This window comes from Microtus oregoni, unplaced genomic scaffold (assembly GCF_018167655.1).
Source record: "Microtus oregoni isolate MIOR12 unplaced genomic scaffold, Mior012 000002F_ref0000024, whole genome shotgun sequence".
NCBI lineage: Eukaryota > Metazoa > Chordata > Mammalia > Rodentia > Cricetidae > Microtus > Microtus oregoni.
In genome coordinates this window covers 65,207,310-65,226,197 of record NW_024543061.1, presented here as the reverse complement: position 1 = coordinate 65,226,197, position 18,888 = coordinate 65,207,310, and the positions used below count along the sequence as shown (strand labels likewise).

The 18,888-nt window shown below is 44.8% G+C and overlaps 1 protein-coding gene across 1 annotated transcript in view; it reads right to left on the bottom strand.

Moving 5' to 3' along the window:
• Positions 1 to 5,883, bottom strand: part of Vwf (von Willebrand factor) — a 144,896-nt gene extending 139,013 nt beyond the window's left edge. Inside the window, exons 1-3 of the mRNA XM_041641912.1 lie at positions 5,680 to 5,883; positions 4,319 to 4,373; positions 3,133 to 3,297 (exon numbers count right to left, since the gene is read on the bottom strand). Coding sequence (XP_041497846.1) covers positions 3,133 to 3,297; positions 4,319 to 4,373 — 220 coding nt within the window. The 5' untranslated portion in view covers positions 5,680 to 5,883. The remainder of the gene's footprint in view (positions 1 to 3,132; positions 3,298 to 4,318; positions 4,374 to 5,679) is intronic.
• Between the last annotated feature and the right edge of the window lie 13,005 nt (positions 5,884 to 18,888).

Here is an 18,888-nt window from a genome sequence, read left to right as displayed (position 1 = left end):
CTCTCAATATGCAAAGAGTTATTTTACATATTGAAATTGCTGAACTTATTCCAGATGATTTAGAATTAACTTTGTTAATTCTACTACAATGAGTAATCAAAAATAGAAATCACCCTTTGTATATAACACATATCTTTGTATATAACACAGGCTCTACAATGAGTAATTTATTCAACTATAATGATTAATCAAAAATAGAAATCACCCTTTGTATATAACACATATCAGATCTACCCAGGCCCTCTAGCACAAGTTAATGATAAAAGTGATCAGCTATTGGTAGGAAGTGTACTAGATGCCTCAGAATTTTATAAGAAACACCATGTTAACAACAAAGGTTTGAAAAAAGATTTTTCTATCACTTTGCAACAAGTCAAGGAAGTTACAAGAAAATGTCTTACTTGTTCTTTGTATAATCAAATTTCATTACCTGCAAGAAGTATACCAAAAGGTACTCAAATGAAATTTGGCAAATGGATGTGTTTCATTTTTCAGAATTTGGAAAATTAAAATATGTGCATCATACCATAGATACATATTCATTATTCCAATAGGCAACTGCTTTAAATTTTGTAAAGAAGGATTCTGTAACTACACATTTATTAAAAGTTATGACCATCATGGAGATACCTATACAAGTTAAGACTGACAATGCTCCAGTTTATGTCTCTAATAAAATGAAACACTTTTTTGCATATTACCACATAAAGCATATTATAGGTATACCACATAATCCTACAGGACTAGCAGTTATAGAAAGATCTGATCTCACTTTAAAAGATACACTTAATAAACAGAAAGGAGGGGACTGGAGAGATGGCTCAGTGGTAAAGAACACTGGCTACTCTTCCCAGAGGACCAGTACCCACATGGCAGCTGGCTACTGCCTATAATTCCAGTTCCAGGGACCTGACACCCATGGAAAAGCATCAATGCACATAAGATAAATAAATTTAAAAAATAAACAGAAAGGAGTAATTAAGATACCCCAGAGATAGATTACACAGTACTTTATTGACTTTAAATTTTTTAATGCTAATGAAAAAGAACAAGGACTGCAGAGAGAGATTGGATAATAGAAAAGCCGCTGAATTAAATCAGTCTATATATTTTAAAGATATGTTAACCTCAGAATGGAGAATGGGGAGAGGAGAGGACAGGAGAGGACAGGAGAGGAGAGAAGCTACCTCTGAAACAGAGAGGTGGGGGAGGAGGAAAATAAGAAACTCAGGCTGGAAGTGGAAGGAAGATCTGCTTGCCTCAGTGGAAGGGGAGGGGAGTGGGTGGGGTTTGTCTCTTAAAGGGACAGGACAGACCATTACAAGAAATACAGGTTAGTAGTTAGTCATATATAATAATCAAACTTGTAGTTAAGTTAGATGTTTACAAAGTTAAACAGAGATAGATTTTAGATAGGTGGTCTTCAAACACTTCAGAGACCTATAGAATATGGCATTTAAGATGTTTTAATAGCCCACGAGAGTGAGACATATCTGTTCCTGGCAGCACCAATTTACTTCATAAAAGGATGATGACATTGAAGAACCTCCATATGTAGCTTGCTTTTGTTGTGGCAAAGTTAGCCACTGGGTGAGAAACTGCCCTTGCCTCAGTTGCTGACAGTATGCTGTCCAAACTGAATGAGTAGGACACAAAAGAAGGCAACTGTCTGACTTTGCCAAGGTAGGACAGTCCTTCAAAACTGCTGTTTTACAGAAAAGTCTGTCAGGTAGTCTAAGCCTGTAGGACAAAGGTGAATGTGGTGGCATCTCCTCTCTGACCGGTAACCTCCTCATTTATGCTATGAGAAGTTCAACTAGATGACCACATGAAAATGAATCCAGGCAGCCAGCTGTTTCTGTCATTTCTATGGTTTCAGAGGTTGTTTGCTCTGCACTTCCTGTTTACTAAGGTGATACTATATCCTTCTCAGGTCTCCAGTGGAGTTGATAACAAGATAAAGTTACAGTTTTCCTTGTTACCACATTCAGAAAAGAGACTCACAAAAGAGATATAAAGTATATAAGGTTGAGAGGCATAAAAGCTTAAATTGTTTAAGAAAATGTTTTGAGGTCTAAGAAAATAGTTTTGGGTTAGTAATACACATTATAATTGAAAGTGAATTATGTACAAAACTTTGCAATCACTAAGATAGGATAGATAATAGAGTAGTTTCTTTGAATTTGCCAAATATAAATGGACTAGACATTGTGATTGTAATCCTTACATGATTAGTGTTCTTATTGTATATCATTTTACTGTGTTAGAGTTAAAACTTTTCCTTTTCGTTCAGACAAATGGGGAAAATGTTGGGGGATATTCAGTCGCATTGTGAACCCTGAGTTTACATTTGCATTAATTATATAAAATTAATCTTGGGTCAGGATGCTAAGTTAGCAACTAGTTGACAAAATCAAGCATAGAGCATCAGAGGGCATCCAGGAGAGACAGAGAGATGCACAGGAAGTAGTAGAGAGGGTGTTGGAGTGGCACAGTTTTTCTTGTTTTGACAGAACAGAAGGACACTCTCTTTTTTAGAGATGCCAGCAGGGAGAGAAGGTTAGCCATGTATTCCTAAACCTCTCTGAGCTAGCAAGTTTTCACCCCAGCTTTTGAATCTCAAGTCTTATTTATAAACAGAACGACAGACAAGCTACCTTTAGCAGCTCAGGCAGACTCAATGGGAATAAAATTCCCACCAGGCTGTGGCCTGCGCAGCTGGGCTGCTGCCAGAGAAGCAGACCAGTAATGGCAGAGTCACAATTGCTGACTAAAATAGCAGTAGATTAAGGTGCAGTCACTATGCCAAAGATAAAACAACAGTGTTCAACCTCTTAATTCCAAATTCCACATATCTCAAGCTCTTCGACATCATCCTTTTTCTCTGCAATTTTGAACCCCTGGAATCTTGTCTGGACCCACAGCAACGGACACAATCACTAAAACAGCATAGACAGACCCTCACACCAGACTCAGGGAAGGTGCCATCATGGAAAGACCGTTGTCCTCAAGGGAAGGTGTCATGGGAAGGCCACTGCCCTCTACAATCTCAGGTGCGTCGTGAGAGTTGGAACCCTCCCCCAGCTCAGCTGCCCCTGTTCTGAGATCCTGCCATGGGTATCCAGGACTCACCGAGAATGGAGAAGGAGCGTTTGTGGCAGTCCCCAGCCAGGAGGTAACTGCAACCTCCAGCAAAGCTGTACATGGTTTCATCAAAGGTGTTGATGAAGTCATCCCCAAAGAGGCTGCATCGGGCCGTCGATGGGCGGTCCTGAGTCTTTTCTGTGCAGACGGTCCCTGAAGGAAGATTGCACAGATGAGCATGTTGTGACCATCAGCCCAAAGCTCTCTGGGCTCATAGAAATGGGCTTGCAACTGACAGAAAATAGAAACAAGGAAGAATTTTCCATTTCCCCTTGCCTGTGAGCATGACCCCAGACTTGGGACAATAATGGAGAAACCATCTTCTGGGACCTGTGTTCATTATACTGAAACTTACTGACTTAGGCAATGTTGCCCATTAGCAATGTGCCTTATTCTTTCTGAGGAGTGGACAGGGGTGAGGTGGATAGGTAGAGGGAATTGGAGAAGGGGAGGGAGAGGGAACTAGGACTGATATTTAAAATGAAAAGATAGTTTGTTTTCTTTAAAAAAATTAAAGGAAGGAAGGAAGGAAGGCAAGCAGTTGAGTACCATGAGTGTGAATTTATAATAAACAATTTTAAGTTATAAAAAGAGAAAATTGTAAGACTAGAGAAGCAAACACAAGAGGAGTTAGTCATCCGTGGTCCATCACTGGGCGTTCCAGCGGTTATCTCTTCACTCTGCTTCACGGCACATGGTCAGAAGGCACTACTGCCATTCTCAAATCTCAGTGAGGGAAGAACAGGAGAACAAGCAGTGTGGTGAGAAGTGGGGAGGGGGGCCTAGAACCCGGTCCTCTGACGCTGGCTCTGTGGGACTCTAGCGCAGTAGCATCTCCTCTCTAACTGGCAGCCCCCGCATCAATGCTATTGGAAGTTCAACAAGATGACCACATGTCTACTAGATTCAGTCTCTCCCATTCAGTGCTCCTGTCACATGGGACAGTTCTGTGCCACCTTGTCTCTTCAGATATTCAGTTGGCAGCGGTGGGGAGGGGCATAAATCAGAAACAGGATGTTCTTTATAACTGTCATAAGAGGTGACCACTGACTTAAAGTCACAAATCTAACACAGACTGAGCACAGATGCACTCCGACACATGTATTTAGTCCTGGAAGGAGATGTTCTCAGTAGCCTTGGGCAAGGGTAAGGAAATAAAGCATTTGGTACCTACCTGGCCAGGTGAGGACCAGAGCAAGGAGCCAGATCTCAAACCTGACACAATTCATCTGCAAAATAAAGGGGAAAGAAATGAGCTGGTTCTCACTGTCCAGAAAGATGGCTGTTGGGACAAGCTACTGTCAATGCATCCAGCAATGTGGCATTTTCTTAAGCCTATATGGGGACAGAGGCAGATGGGTCTCTGTAAATTCAAGGCTGGCCTGGTCTACGGAGCAAGTTGCAGGACAGTCAGAGCTACACAGAGAAACCCTGTCTCAAAAATAAATAAATAAAAATGGTGTGTGTGTGTCCTCAGTGGCTCCCCATGCCTCCCTTGAAGATGGGGAACTAGTGCCCAAAATGCTCCAATGCCAGTGCCAGGCCTAAAAACAACGATCTAGGTGAGCCCTACCCTACATTGCTGGGCACCCTCTCCAGACACTAGTGACAGGACCACCTGGGGTGAGGAGGTACTGTCTCTCTTCTCCTGTCAAGGCTAGCCTGGTATCCCAGGTCCCCACAGCAGCTGAAACATAATGCCACTCAGTCACCATGCTGGGCACCCAACTAGGAAGAGAAGGAGCTGGCCCTTCTGTTGCTACCATCAGAATCAGACTCGCAGACCAGTCAGAGGTCACCACTGAATACTTATTGGTCCTCTACCCTGGGCCATGAGCACCTTTAGAACAGGGACTGTCTCTCTCAACAATGTCCCCGGGATCTGCAAGGACACTCAACACCCAGTACATGCTCAAGCAATGTTTGCTGAATGCCCTTTACAAGGGGACAGGGGACTAACAGCCCTGGATCTGAGGAACTTTCTCTGCAATGTGCCTCAGGCCACAGCCCACCAGACAGGAGCTGACAGAGCACAGCGTCCCAACCCTCAGAGCCCATGTCCCAGTCCCTCTCTTCTGAAGAAAGTTACAGGAAACACAGACGGTGCCACCTGAGGCAGTCAGGGAATCACTCTTCCTACATAATGCCCATTCAAATCAATGAAGAGGGAGAAATCCAGCATCTCATGAATGGGAACTGAACCCTTTGTTCCTTTATATAGCCAAAACTGGGTCACCAAGCAGGTGCCCCTCTCTCCTGTCCTCCCAACACACTGGACCATCAGTGACTCCCAGCTGGTACCCAAGAGGGGAGGGGAAAGTGACTGTCAATCTCATCTAAGTCCTGCCAGGCTGGAAAGCCTCTGCAGCAAGAAAAGCAGAATCCAGTAGTAAGGAGAGAAAGGACATTAGAATCAGGCTAGCTTCTAATCACCTCTCCAAACAAACCCCTTCTGCTCCAGGCATAGGAACCCCAGCCAGCACCTTGGGGCAAGGGTCAGCCTTGGACCTCCCTCCCACGACTGAGCCATCATACCTTTCCCCTGCGGATAGGGGCTGTCTCTTCAAGGTCCCTTGAGAAACTTGGTCACTGCGCAGTAGTTCCAGCACTCCTAGGTCATGTTCTCAGCAACCACTGGATAGACCGGCTCAGACTCTGAGCAATCTTGCTGTCAAGCAGCCCAGGGACTGCAAAGTCCCCACAGTCAGGGAGATAAAGCCCAGGCTGTGGCCAAGGACCCAGCCCTCTGCACCACGATAGCTGTGAGCCGCCACAACAGGGCACTGGCCTTCTCTTAATGACCAACGGGAAAACAATGGCAGGAAGCAGTAGCAGAAGTACTTCCAGGCTGATAAGGCCTAAAGAGCCAGGAGGGAGAGCTCCGGGAAGCTGCCACACCACCACAGTTCGGTTTGGTCCCTAAGACTCCCTGAGTGCCCCCACAGACAACCAAGACCAGGAGCAATAGGTTCCCAGTGGCAGCATGGTCCAGGCTAGGGGAGAGAACCAGATTACAGCAACATGGCTCCTGGATCCAACTTCCAGGGCTAAATCCCAGGGGTTTTTAAAATAACGCCTCTACTGGAGCCAACTTAGCCGGGTGAGAGGAAGTATGTGAACACGTTCTGTCCCCGTCACCCACAGGCCAGATCTCATGAAAACAGCCTGTTTGGACCCTAGCCGGTGTTTTATGAACAAAGACTGTGGGTTAGGCATGGAAGCACGTGCCGTTAATCCCAGCAGGCAGCAGGCAGAGGCAGGAAGATTTCTATGAGTTTGAAGCCAGCCTGGCCTCCCTAGCAAGCTTCAGGACAGCCAGGACTACATAGAGAGACCCTCTTTCGAAACAAACAACAGAAGATAAAAATCCTGGTCACAAGTTCAAACCTTTGGAAAGGGAGATGGGTGGAAATGATGGTTTCATTCTAATACTCTCCCAAAGAGTCACACACACACACACTAACATACATCTGTACACACACACACACACACACACACACACATACACACTTGTTCTCTGCTAGGCCTGAATCCAAGGCCTGTGCATGATAGACAATCTTTCTCTGAGATATAGCCTCAGGCCCTGACTCTTTACACACATGCACACTAACATACATCTGCACACACGCATGCACACTAACATACATCTGCACACACACATACACTCCACACACACACACTAATATACATCTGTACACACACATACACTACACACACACATGCATACTAACACACATCTGCACACACACAGGCACTCCACAAACACACACATGCACAGTAACATACACCTGCACACACACAAGCACATTAATATACATCTACACACACACATACACTACACACACACACTAACATACATCTGCACACACACACAGGCACTCCACACACACATGCACACTAACATACACATCTGTACACACATAGGCACTCTACACACACACACACATCCACACTAACATACATCTGCACACACACCTATTCCCCAAAACCTATTCTCAGCAAACTCTGACTAACTAATCCTTTCCCAGAGAGGAGAGGTACAAGGGGGGGATGAGGAGCAGGTTGGGGAGCAAGGCAGGTAGGGGATTCCCTTGTAGTGGGATCCCTGGCACTAAGCTGAACTTTTAGGAGCCGCCCCCCACCTGCCCTAAGACTCTGGAGAGCCATTAGGTCACACCTTCCCCCTTCCCGCATCTCACACTCCCCTGTTCTCTTTCCACCATCTTAGCTAGGTGTCTTATCTTAGCTAGGTATCTTAGCATGGTGATGAAACACCATGACCAAAAAGCAACTTGGGGAGGAAAGGGTTTATTGAGCTTACACTTCCACATCACTGTTCATCACTGAATGAAGTCAGGACAGGAGCTCAAACCAGGAAGCAGGAGCTGATGCAGAGGCCATGGAAGAGTGCTGCTTACTGCCTTGCTCAGCCGGCCTTCCTAGAGAACCCAAGACCACCAGCCCAGGGATGGCACCACCTGCAAAGGACTGCCCCCCCCATCAACCACTAATAAAAATGCCCTACAGGTTTGCCTACAGCCTGATCTTAAGGAGGCATTTTCTTAATTGAAGAAACCTCTCTCTGGTGATGTTAGCTTGCATCAAACTGACGTAAAACTAGCCAGCACAACCAGTCAAGGAAAGAAAAAGAATGGAAGAGGCAAGATTTGTCCTTAACGTTTCTGTTACCGGAGTAGCTGGGGTCCAAGTCTGACTCTAGAAGCCTAGTAAGCAAGCCTTGGCCACCCATCCTCGGTAGACCAATTAAAGAGGCACACGGTAATGAAGGGCAGAAGATTTATTCAGTGTGACCACACTGGGAAGCAGAACAAGGAGGTCCAGTAGCCCCCCACCCACCCTAAAGCCATCTTTGAGGTGCTGACAGGAGATTGGGTTTAAATAGAGGGCAGGAGACATATAACTAAGCAGTCTTGGTCAAGGTGTGGTCCACCCATCACTCATCTGCCCTGTCCTGACTCCAGAGTCTCTCCTGTAAAATAGTCTTACAAGTTGTCAGAACTGTGTGAAATATTTTCCTGAGAGGCCAGTTTCTCCGCTGGCTTCCACCTTTCCCTTTCCCAGCATAAGATTACTGGGAAAACTCCAGTTTCTTAGGAATTGTCTCAGTAGCCTGATAGCGAAAGAGAGGGGCCCGGGTGTCTCGTTAAAATATCCTTCCTCCCCTTTGGATGTCAGTGTGGCGATTTCTCAGAAAATTAGAAAACAGCCTTCCTCAAGAGCCAGTAATACCACTTGGGGGTATATATTCAAAGGATGTTCAATTGTACCACAAGGACATGTGCCCAACTATGTTCATAGCAGCTTTGTTTGTCATAGCCAGAACCTGAAAACAACCTAAATGCCCCTCGACCAAAGAATGGATAAGAAAAATGTGGTACATTTACACAATGGAGTACTACACAGCAGAAAAAAATAACACCTCCTTGAGTTTTGCAAGCAAATGGATGAAGCTAGAAAACATCATTTTGAGTGAGGTAATTCAGACCCAGAAAGACAATTATCACATGCACTCACTCATAGGTGGTTTTTAAACATAAAGCAAAGAAAGCCAGCCCACAAATCACAATCCCAGAGAAATTCGACAATGAAGACACTAAGAGAGATTTACATAGATCTAATCTACATGGGAAGTAGAAAAAGACAAGATCTCCTGAGCAAATTGGGAGCATGGGGACCTTGGGAGAGGGTTGAAGGGGATGGGAGATATAGGGAGGGGAGCAGAGAAAAATGTAGAGCTCAATAAAAAATCAATTATAAAAGCAGAAATCAAGTCTTGGAAACATTTAGAAACATACATAAAGGAAGTAGGGAAGTCCGAATTAATAAAAAAAAAGAATATCCTTCCTGCTTCCTGCTGGGGACCCGAGAGATGGCTCAGTGGTTAAGAGCACTGGCTGCTCTTCTAGAGGACCTGGTTCCACTCCCAGCACCCACACGGTGGCTCACAACCATCTGTAACTCTACTTCCATAAGAACACCTTTCAAAGAGCTGAGCAACATAGGTCACTTTTTTTAATACTCAGCTGTCCCCGAACTTTGTATTATAAATGAGCTGGGACATGGCGGTGTAGGCCTTTAATCCCATCCCTCAGGAGGTTGAGATAGGAGGGCCATAAATCAAGACCAGCTTTTGCTACATAGTGAGACTGCTCAGTCTCATGGAAAACAAAAATAAAATTAAACAAAAGCCTGAAAAAAAAAACTATTGGAAAAGAAATCCGAGAAAATCACTCCAAAAAAATAAGAAAATGACAAACCGTCAGAATTGTAGCTAGGTGGTGGTGGTGCACACCTTTAATCCCAGCTCTCAGGAGGCAGGTAAATCTCTGAGTTCAAGGCCAGCCTGGTCTACAGGGGGAGTTCCAGGACAGCCAGGGCTACACAGAGAAACCCTGTCTCAAAAAATTAAATTAAAAAAAAAATAAGGTGTTAGGAAAAAGCCTAGAGTGAAAGGAGCAAGGAGAAGATCAAGAGCCAACCCCGGGACTCTACAGACAGCGGAGTCTTTGCGTCCACAACCACAGACCCTGGGCATTTTAGCACAGAGAATTAATAGCGTGGGCAGGAAACCGCAGCTGGGAAGTGGACGTGAGATATGGGGAAAGGAAAGCCACTAGGAAAAGATGTTTATTAAGATATCCGTCAGGAGGGGGAGAAAGGGAGGGGAAAGAAAGGAGGAGAGAGAAGTTTAATCCTTGGAGGAGGGGGTAATATGAGGAAAGACAGCCTCAGGGGCTCTAATATTCTGCACCCTGTCAGTTGTTGGCCCCTGGGGCTCCATCAGACATTCAACACCCTGAGCCTGGCACAGAAATGGTCCCCAGCTGAGTCAGGTCAGAGGGCTGTGGGAGGGGCTGTAGCAACTGATCCCCTAACTTAATCATCATTCAGAGTTAGGGGATTTTCTCTTCCCAGACAAGGATGAGTTTACTATCCTCAGTCTTCCTGAATGGACGGCTAAAGAAGGTACGTCAGGAAGAAGGAAGTTAAACTGAGAAAGAAAATGCTAGAAATGAAAATGAACAAAGGATTTGGAAGCCACAGGGTGAATATGAGCAGGCAGTGACTTCGTAAAACAAGGGTAGTGAGAACATGGAGAGTTAAAATAATAAATAGAGCTGGGCGGTGGTGGCGCACGCCTTTAATCCCAGCACTCGGGAGGCAGAGGCAGGAGGATTGCTGTGAGTCTGATCGAGGCCAGTCTGGCCTACAGAGAGAGTTCCAGGGTTACATAGAGAACCCTTGCCTATAAATAAATAAGTAAACATATGAAATAATAAGGTGGATAGCCTATCTGTAATCTGTAATCTCTCAGGAGGCCGAGGCAGGAGGATGATGAGTTTAAGGTCAGCCTGGGCTCCACATAAGACACTGTTATAAGATTCAGGAAATTCGGGATCAACCTACCCCTGGACCCAGCAATACCACTCTTGGGAATATACCCAAGAGATGCCCTATCATACAACAAAAGTATATGCTCTACTATGTTCATAGCAGCATTGTTTGTAATAGCCAGAACCTGGAAACAACCTAGATGCCCTTCAATGGAAGAATGGATGAAGAAAGTATGGAATATATACATATTAGAGTATTACTCAGCAGTAAAAAACAAGGACTTCTTGAATTTTGCGTACAAATGGATGGAAATAGAAAACACTATCCTGAGTGAGGTAAGCCAGACCCAAAAAGAGGAACATGGGATGTACTCACTCATATTTGGTTTCTAGCCATAAATAAAGGACATTGAGCTTATAATTTGCGATCCTAGAGAAGCTAAATAAGAAGGTGAATCCAAAAACAAACATATAGGCATCCTCCTGAATATTAACCTTCATCAGGCGATGAAAGGAGACAGAGACCCACATGGGAGCACCGGACAGAAATCTCAAGGTCCAAATCAGGAGCAGGAGAGGGAGCACGAGCAAGGAACTCAGGATGGCGAGGGGTACACCCACACACTGAGGCAATGGGGATGTTCTATCGGGAATTCACCAAGGCCAGCTGGCCTGGGTCTGAAAAAGCATGGGATAAAACCGGACTCGCTGAACATAGCGGACAATGAGGACTACTGAGAACTCAAGAACAATGGCAATGGGTTTTTGATCCTACTGCACGTACTGGCTGTGGGGGAGCCTAGGCAGTTTGGATGCTCACCTTACTAAACCTGGATGGAGGTGGGCGGTCCTTGGACTTCCCACAGGTCAGGGAACCCTGATTGCTCTTCGAGCTGATGAGGGAGAGGGACTTGATCGGGGGAGGGGGAGGGAAATGGGAGGCGGTGGCGGGGAGAAGGCAGAAATCCTTAATAAATAAATAAATTTTAAAAAAATAAAATAAAAAGACACTGTTATAAAAGAATAAAGGTAAAAAGGAGAGCAACATGGAACCAGAGCACTAGACATAACAGCACAAAGGACAAGGAGATGTAGTCACCATGAAGGTATTGTAAGGTTCCTACACTCTTCAGACTTACGACAGAAGTGCATGGAAAATGTGTAAAATAGAGGCTGGGGTGTGTCCTAGAGTGTGTGTTGGGGTGTGTACTGGAGTGTGCGCTGAAGTGTGTGCTTGGGTGTGTGCTGGAATGTATGCTGAAGTGTGAGCTGGGGTGTACACTTAGATGTATGCTGGGGTGTGCACTGGGGTGTGCACTGGGATGTGTGTTGGGTGTGAGCTGCGGTGTGAGCTGGGGTGTGCGTTGGGGTGTGAGCTGGGGTGTGTGCTGGGATGTGTGCTGGGGTGTGTGTTGGGATATACATTGGGGTGTGCACTGGGGTGTAAACTGGGGTGTGCACTGGGGTGTGTGCTGGAATGTGAGCTGGGATGTAGCATAGCCAGTAGAGCACTTGCCTATTCCACAAAGCTCTGGATGGGTCCCAAGGGATTCCTGCCTTCCTCTCTGCTCCGTGTGTGAGACTGGGTATGGCTGGTTCATGGCCTATAATCCCAGGACTTCATTTAGAAGATAGAAACACCAGGACCAGGTTCAAGGCCATCCTCTGCTACACAGTGAGTTCATAGCCAGCCTGGGCTACATGAGACCCTTGTTCCAACAAACAAATTACCAGAGGGTAACATTTATATGAAATTAAAGATCCCATAAAATAAGGGGTTGGAGAAACGACTGGGGTACAGAGCACATATTCCAGAGGACCCAGATTCCATTCCAGCACCCACATGGCAGCTCACATCCATCTCTAACTCCAGTCTCAGGGAATTCAACACCCTCTTCTGGTCTCCAAGGGCATTGCATGAACATATTGCACAGACATACCTGCTGGCAAAACACCCACATATATAAAATCCTTACAATCCTTACAAAGGAAAGACTATGTGATAAAGTTTTTAAAAGCTGTATATTTTTGCTTATAAATATGACTAACTGTGGAAAATAAATGTGGTCCAGTAACCATTAAATTTAGGATACTGGTGACCTCTGGGGAGGAAGAGAGAAGGCAGGGTCTACAGAGTGGTCCGTGGGGACTCTCTGCCTATGTTTTATCTTTTAACCATTTCAACCCTATGGAGTAAATGGGGCATTGGGGTGGGCAGAGCTGTGTAGAATGCAAGTGTTTGGGGCTGGAGAGATGGCTCAGAGGTTAAGAGCATTGCCTGCTCTTCCAAAGGTCCTGAGTTCAATTCCCAGCAACCACATAATGGTTCACAACCATCTATAATGGAGTCTAGTGCCCTCTTCTGGCCTGCAGGCATACACACAGACAGAATATTGTATACATAATAAATAAATAAATATTAAAAAAAGAATGCAAGTGTTTTATGTTAGCCTCTCTAGGATTCTATACTGTTGCAATTTTCATTTAGATGACAAAGTTCTGAAACCAGGTGCCTCGGGAGTGTTGGCTTTGCTTTTTCAATAGCAGGGTGACATCCGGCAAGGCACTCCTACCACGCCACATGAGCGAGGGCAACTTCCTGCTCTCCTAATCAAAAGAAGCTGCTGTGTCAAAGGGTGCAAAAGCTGTCAAGACCTTCAGTATACAGCCTTCCAAGGACTGTGCCAATGAGCACTTTCGTTACTTTCTGATTACCTGGCAATATAACTGAAACATAGTTACTGCTCTAATGTTCGTCCATTTGGTTTTTAAGGGAATATTTTCTAATATCATCCATCCGAACTGATTTGAATTCATTTGCATCTTTATTTTTTTTTTTTTTTGGTTTTTCGAGACAGGGTTTCTCTGTGGCTTTGGAGCCTGTCCTGGAACTAGCTCTGTAGACCAGGCTGGTCTCGAACTCACAGAGATCCGCCTGCCTCTGCCTCCCGAGTGCTGGGATTAAAGGCGTGCGCCACCATCGCCCGGCATGCATCCTTAGATCATTTATTTACTTATTTTTATTTGTTTGTTTGTCCATTTATTTGTTTATTTGCTGTAGTACCAGGCATTCAACATGGAGTCTCACACAAAGCAAGCATGCTACACTAAGCTGTCTCCACCCTCTTTTTTCCCTTTCTCATTCTGAGACAGAGTCTCTCTCACTAAGTTGCCCGGGATGGGCATTCAGCCTGCAGCCCCTGCTGACCTTGAGTTGGCGTCCTCCTGCCTCGGTCTCCCTAGTACCTGGACTCCTTCTCTCCTGGGATGCTGTATCTTTCTGTAACATGAGAAAACTCTTAGAAAGCTGAAAAATTTATTCATTTTTTTTCTCACATTGATTCATGGATGCTTTTCCAGTTCTCCATGCACCATGAAATTTGTTCAGGATGGGTTTATTTGTTTGTTTGTTTTTTGTCTGGGGACCCATTTGATGTTCTGTTTTAGGATGAAGTAAAACAAAGAGACACACAGTGAGGTGTCACCTGTCTCTTCCTCTGGGCTAGACATCTAATCATCTGGCTGTGCTCCGGACTGAGGGAGTTTCAGGACTAAAACTGGGGCAGTTCTCAGCAACTGGGACAGCTGGTGACCTTACCAGATCCCTAGTCTGGCCAGTTTTTAGACAGCCTTCAAAAGATGTCCCAAGCATTTTGAGTATCTGTCTTCAGCTTCACTGTGGGGACGTGAACACGCCATCATTTACAAGTTACATGAGTTGTCTTCTTTTGACATCGAGTACCATCATAGGCACCAAGGAGCTGGAAGCCCAGCAGAAGCAGCTGCAGTACAGAATGACCCCTGAGAAGGCAGCAGAATGAGGGGGCCTCTTCGGAGAGTGTTTCCATGGAGACTGTTGGTTTCCCTGGGATCTTACAGTTTTTTTTTTATGTGTGGGCACTGCCCAAAGCACACCGAGTACTGGCGCCCCTATGCTGATTGACCTCACACCATGATTTGGCAAGGACTCACAAAGTGTCTTTTATCAACTTTTGTGGTTTTTATAAACAGGCTACATGTTAACGCCTTATCTCCAATTGGGCCACCAGTTCCTTGAGAATATGAGTGGAATTTTGCAAGCATCCCTGCCTTCTCCGACTACACCCTGCATCCAGATCCAGGGGCAGGACTCTCAGTAATTGAGGGAGCCATTATGGAGCTAGCAAGAAACCTGACACTAGAGAAGTTCCCAGGAATCCACAAGGATGATACCAGCTAAGACCCTAAGCCAGAGTGGAGAGGGTGCCTGAACTGGCCTTGCCCTGTAGTCAGATTGATGATTATCTCAAATGTCATCATAGAACCTTCACCCAGCAACTGATGGAAGCAGATGCAGAGATCCATAGCCGAGCACTGGGCTTAGCTCCCAAAGTCCAGTCGAAGTGAGGGAAGATTGAGAATATAACCAAAGGTGTCAAAACCATGATAGTGATACACAGTGAAACAGCTTACCTGAGCTAATGGGAGCCCACCAACTCTGGCCTGGCAGCAGGGTAACCAGCACAAAACCAAACTAGGTTTTCTGAATGTGGGTAGCAGTTTTACTGCTGGGGCAGACTCTTTGGAGGGATACCTTGCTCAGCCTAAATATAGTGGGGAGGGCCTTGGTCCTGCCTCAAAGCAATGTGCCAGACTTTGGTGACTTCCCATGGGAAGCCTTACCATCTCTGAGTGGATGGGGGAGGGTGGAGGCAAGGTGGAGGGAAGGGAGTAGGAACTGGGATTGGTATGTAAAATGAGAAAAGATAGATTTTTAATTAATTAATTAGTTAATGAATTTTTTTTAAAAAAAGATACCCTCCAAATGGGCACAACTTGCCTCCCAGCTAGAAGCTAGGAGGTTGGCACACAGCCTGTCAGTCTCCTGGTCTTGCACTCTGGTCCCCACTGCAAGGGACGCACTCTACTCTGACCACTCCTGGGAGGGGAGGGAGTCCTGTAGCCCTAGGACCTACACATGCAGCTCCAGATCTAAGAGTTGCACTGATTTCTTTCTGATTTTGTCTTTTTCTTTTCTTTCTTTCTTTTTATTTAGCGATTTCAATTAATTTTATGTGATCACTGTAAAACATAAAGAAGTATGTTGCAGGAGAAATGGCCGTACACTGTGCTGGTAAAGCAACCTTGATTCTAGGACAAAGGCAGCGACCACCAGGCAACTGGGATTAGTCATAAAGTTCTTGGAGGACTTTGCAGGTGGCTAGAGAGGACAGGAGGAGTTCAGAGGAATTTCCAATGCTGGAGGTTCTGAAGAACGTGGAGAGGAAGTTGGCCAATCTCTCCAATTTCCTTGGATTTTTTTAGGTCTTTATCTCAGTTTCTGACTCCTGAGTTTTTATTACACTAGAACAAATTAAGTAATCATTTCTTCTGGCAGCTACAGAAATATAAACAAATAAAAAGTAGAAAATACAGGAGCCATGATGGCAAATTAGAAGCAAATAGCAGTAACGGTTTAGAATCAAGGAACCCTCTGACTGAGGGATCTCTGAAGTCTAACATCAGACGGAGTAAAAGAGATTTGCTTCTCAGAACAAAGAACAAGAAAGAGCCGCATCAATGTCAATGCCGAGACCCACAGCTCTATGGTAGCTAAGCCAAGAGGAGGAGGAGCAGAGAAGAGAGGGAGACAAGGGTGGGCCGAAAGTGACACAGAAACAGAAACAGACCAGAGAGGCAGTCTGAGGTGGGCGTGGTGGCTCACAGCTACAATCTCCACTACTCGGAAGGGTTGCAAGTTTGAGACTATCATGGACTCCATAGCAGTCCTAGGCCAGCCTGGGTAACAGAACGAGACTCCGCCCTAAAACCACTCAGCAGAAAGGCAGCCTGATAGGTGGCGTGTGCCCTGCTGTAGAGAACCGCTGAACAGAGGCACAGGGGTGGGAAGCCATCTTGAGAAGGTCAGCCCCAAGCTTGCTCCTTTGGGAGAATAAGCCCCTATGTCTTCCTTTACTTGGAACTTAGTAACGTCACACTGTTCCTGGCAGTGACTAACTTGTAGCACAGTGTTTCCTGGGCAGAATGCCTCTGGGGAAAGTTTATTGACAAGTATATATGATGGAATTGGCATTGGAGACATAAAATAAAGTATGGCTTGTTTTCCTATTAAGAACGGTGGCTCTAACAGTCAGCCAAAGAGGACTGAGAGACCAAGAAGACATGTACTCGTGTGAGCAGAAACTGGACACCAAAGAATCTGTAGTCATGAGTGGCAGAAAGTGTGGACTTCTGCATCAGGCCTGTGTGTTACTCTCCATGTGGACTGGCTGAGCAGGGCTACTCGGCTCAGCGATAGCTTGACCTGTGGGTCCACCAAGGTAATAAGGCCAGAGGAAACTGCAATCAGCATAACCTTGGTTCCTTGCTACCCTCTAGTAGTAAGCAGAAAACAATGCTATTCTAACCAGCTCCAGTGCCAAACCACTTTCACTGGCCAACTGGTAAATGGAACAAGATGAAAGAATCAAAAAATCCTTAGCCTTCGCTCTCTAAGGAATGCAAAGCCCCAAGGCATCACAAGAGGAGGAGAGGAGCATCCTTGCCTGTATGCCTGACCTGGGACAAACAGTTCCTTTGGAGCTTTTTGTTTGTTTGTCTGCTCGTTGGCTTGCTTGCTTTGGGTTTGGTTTTGGTTTTCTTTTTCTTTTTAACTTTTCTTAACAGCTTTTCTTTCCATTTATTGATTGGTTGATTAATTAGTGTGTGTGTGTGTGTGTGTGTGTGTGTACAGTATTTTTCATACATATTTTTCCAAAGATAGTCACTAGAAATTGGCAAAGGGTACCATACTTAAGAAGGTATGACAATTGTAAATATATGTGCTCACCACTGATTCACTCCATGTCATCAAGCAAATACTACAGGATATACAGGGGTAGATAGGTTAATACAATAATAATAGATAGTTTCAAAACTGTGCTCCTAACAGTAAATGGATCATCCAGACAGAAAGTTCCGTTCAACTGCTCTGTATCTCAAGTGGACACAACAGACAACTGCAGGGCATTCCACCCAACACTGTATGATCGCAATCTCATCACCAGCTCATAGAACTTCCTCCAAAATCAGCCACATTTTGGTCTATAAAACAAGTCTTAACAAATACAAAAAATATTGAAATAATTTCTTGCGCATTGTTAGGTCATAGCGGGACAAAGAAATCAACAGGACAAATTGCGAAAGCCTCCATAAACATATGGAGTTTTCAACAAACACATAGTACTTCCAGGAGGTGGTGTGGGAGTTCCTTCTATCTATGTGTTGCTTTCATTGGTTAATAAAGGAACTGCTTTGGGCCTATAGCAGAGATGTAGGGGAACAGAGCTAGGTGAGGAAAACTAAACAGAATCCTGGGAGAAAGGAGGCAGAGTCAGAGAGTTGCCATGGAGCTGCCAGAGTCAGACATGCCAAAACTTTGCAGGTAAACCAATGCCACGTGGTGATACACAGATTAATAGAAATGGGTTAAATTAATATAAGAGTTAGCCAATAAGAAGCTAGAGCTAATGGGTCAAGCAGTGGTTTAATTAATACTGTTTCCGTGTGATTATTTTGGGGCTAAGCGACCGGGAACTAACTATCTAGCGGCTCCTTCTCCTACAAGGAGGTAGTCACTGAGGAAATTAAAGGGAGAGTTAAAAATGCATAGGTTCGAATGAAAATGCAGCATACCAGAATGTGTGGAGTATAACAAAGGCAATTCTAAAATTAAAATTTAGATATATATAGAGAGGTAGATATGATATATACATATATGTATTATATGTGAATTGTGTTTTAACCTCTGTCATGCCAAAGTGGATTTCTGTGACTGCCACTTACCTTGCTACACCTATAAGTCTGTTCTCTTATAGTTTTACATCTAAACAGATCCACCATGACCTCCAGTACCTCTAACTTGTACCTTCCATCTTGTACACTCCCACTTTCCTGCTTCATTTCACAATTTAAATACCAGTTCCTTTCCTCCAACGACTCCATGGAACTCACACTCTCCAATAGTGCCCCATTGCCAGTCTCTGTACCCTAAAGAACACAGGCTAAGCAAGACCAGAGCTGCTGCTAGGCTCCTGAGGGGACACCTCTGTGTCTCCCCACTGAGGGGACATCTCTGTGTCTCTCCACTAAGCCAGAGAAGCACACTTCTTAGTGAAAATATTCCTTTTAGAAGAACTCAAACAACCAAATAGAATTGAAAAGGGGAAAGAGTTGAAACTGAAAGGAACACCCACCCACTACAGAAACTCAGACAAGATGAATGAATGAAGAACATGAGACAGCAAAGGCCCCCAATCCCTTATAAGGGACCCCCGAATCCCAAGAGTGCTGAAGTGTCTGAGAAATAAATGAGTCCTACTTTTAAAAAAAAGTATTAATGATTATATAC